The sequence below is a fragment of the Protobothrops mucrosquamatus genome, unplaced genomic scaffold (assembly GCF_001527695.2).
Source record: "Protobothrops mucrosquamatus isolate PMUCROS unplaced genomic scaffold, P.Mucros_1.0 scaffold14459, whole genome shotgun sequence".
Taxonomy (NCBI): Eukaryota; Metazoa; Chordata; class Lepidosauria; order Squamata; family Viperidae; genus Protobothrops; species Protobothrops mucrosquamatus.
In genome coordinates this window covers 3,944-6,314 of record NW_015400228.1, presented here as the reverse complement: position 1 = coordinate 6,314, position 2,371 = coordinate 3,944, and the positions used below count along the sequence as shown (strand labels likewise).

Here is a 2,371-nt window from a genome sequence, read left to right as displayed (position 1 = left end):
GAGGATTCATTGTTCCTGAACGTGACTTGCAAACCACAATTTCCCTCTTTCCCGTATCTAAGTTCCATTTTCTGCCTGCATCCGCCTGGTCCCGTGACAGAGTGAGGTGAACATGTCTGCAAGCCAAATTCAGCTTTGGAAACCTGGATAGAGCCGGCTTAACCCTTCAGGGTGGCCTGGCCTGGGCCCTCGGGCTCCGCGGGGGCTTCCCTGGGCAGAGAAGGGGCTGTCTGCCCTCTTCCGCCCCTGAGGTGGGTCTCCGGAGCTCCCGCTTCAGAGAAGGGCCGGGAGGAGGAGGGTCCTCAGTGGTCTCTGGGTCACTGACCTGCCCCCCCAGCCTTCCCCCCCCCAGTGTTTTTGCAGTGGTTGGAGAGAGTTTCTAAGAACAGGCACTCCTCGACTTACGACCACAACTGAGCCCAAAATTTCTGTCATTGAGACAGTTGTTAAGCGAATGTTGCCCCTTTTGACGACCTTTCCTGCCACGGACGTTAAGTGAATCACTGCGGTTGTTAAGTTAGCAACACGGTCGGTAAGTGAATCTGGCTCCCCCCATTGGCTTTGCTTGTCGGAAGGTCTCAAAAGGGGGTCACGTGATACTCCCCCTTCCCCCAGGACGCTGCGACCGTCATAAATACGAGTCAGTTGTTAAGCATCCAAATTTTGTTCACGTGACCCTGGGGAGGCTGCAACGGCCGCGAGTGTGGAAACCGGTCGTGAGTCACTTTTTTCAGTGCTGTTGTAACTTCAGATGATCACTAATGAACTGCTGTAACTTGAGGACTAACTGTAAATACCGGCCAGCTGAGTTTGTGTCAAAAATCCAAGGACATTTTAGGAGAGATGCATTTATTATGCCCGGAAGCTTACACGGCTGGGAGAAGAGACTTCTAGGCTGCGTCTAGAAGTAGGTGATGGGGTCATCCTTGGTCTTGTCCACCTGGAAGCTGGAGAGCTCAACCTGTCCGCCATTGACTAGCAGGGCCTCGAAGATCCTCAGGTGGATGTAGTCTTTCTCTTTGTCGCCGCATTGCATCTGTGAGGGGGGAGCAGAGGGACCTGGGCATCAGGCATCGGGGTCCAGCAGCCACATCCCCAACGGGGCGTCTACGGCTACTTCTTGTGAGAGTTCAAAAGCGAATTCTGGCTCCTATTGAGCAGCCAGAGGTCAGCCAGATGCCCCCTAAGGGGGAAGACCCCTCCCATTCTTTTTAATGCTGGCTGAAGATCTCACTGGCGCCCGAGGTCCAGAAAAGGCCTTTCCTAGCCCGGCTGGTAGAGTTGGGTCAGGGGGCTCACACTTGCCTGTTTGGCTAAAACCCAAACCAGAAGACCCTCCTCCTCCTCCTCCTCCTCCTCCTCCTCCTCCTTGCACCTCTTCAGGTGTTCCTTCCAAGCCAGAGGCTTTTGCAAATGAGGGGGGGGCTGCTGGGAGGAGAGGATGGCCTGGAGGAAGGTCTCCCCCTCCGGCAGGTCCAGGAGGCCCTCCAGGACAGTCCGGAAGAGCCCACGGCTGCGGCTGTCTGAGTGGCTGAGGTGGCACTGAACCTCCGAGTGACCCAGTGGGGCGGGGTGGCAGAATGGGTCCTGCCTCAGAATTTAGGGAAGAGGAGCAGAAATTAAAACTAAGCAGGGGCTGGGGGGGGGAATCCAGGGGTTCAGCCACTGACCTTGACAAAGTAGTTCATCCCAGCCACCACCTGCTGACGGTACAAAATGGCCTCGTATTTGGCAAACGTCTGGTTCGTCGCCTCCTCCAGCTTGGGTTTCACCTGGTGGCAGAAGCGACACGGCCAAGGCAATGAGGCCGCAAGAGGGCACCTCTGGGAGATGCCAGGGGGGCCCTTGCCGCCTCACGGCTCCTCGCCGGCCTGGGCAGATGACGGGGGCCTGAGGGGCGCATGCTTTGGGGGCTCCTTGGACTTGAGGGGCGCATGCTTTGGGGGCTCCTTGGGGAGGTCAGGAAAGGGGCATCTCTTGGCACAGCAGGGAAGGGAGCTGGGTGAGGGTCCTTCGGAGGGGTTGGGGGGATGACCTACCTGGTTAGCAAAGCCTTGAATTTCGGGGGTGGCTGGTTCCGGAGGCGAAAGTCCCCCAAGATTCATGATGCTCAAGTTCTTGGGAGAAGCAGCTGGCAGACGGGGTGGGTGTTGACTGAGGAGCCTCTGGGAGCAGCCCAGATCTTGGTCTTTTATGGCCAGTCCAGGGAGCTGCCTCTTGTGATTGTGTGTTGTGCTGCTGCTGTCACGTGAGGCCATCCCTGCATGTGGCCAGGGCAGTTTCATCCGGGGCCCTGCCCTCCCGGTGACGGAAGGAGGAGAACCAGCCTGAGCCTGTCGGGGCCCTTTCGCAAGAGGGACAGGGTGGGGCC

At 57.8% G+C, this 2,371-nt stretch overlaps 1 protein-coding gene across 1 annotated transcript; it reads right to left on the bottom strand.

The window, feature by feature from the left end:
- Positions 1-832: 832 nt before the first annotated feature.
- LOC107301560 (leukocyte cysteine proteinase inhibitor 1) lies at positions 833-2,262 on the bottom strand. Its single transcript, XM_015830767.1, has 3 exons — positions 2,040-2,262; positions 1,671-1,772; positions 833-1,036 (listed from the first exon to the last, which is right to left on the bottom strand). Exons 1-3 carry the CDS (start codon positions 2,256-2,258, stop codon positions 902-904), a joined length of 456 nt encoding a protein of 151 aa, XP_015686253.1. The 5' UTR covers positions 2,259-2,262; the 3' UTR covers positions 833-901.
- Between the last annotated feature and the right edge of the window lie 109 nt (positions 2,263-2,371).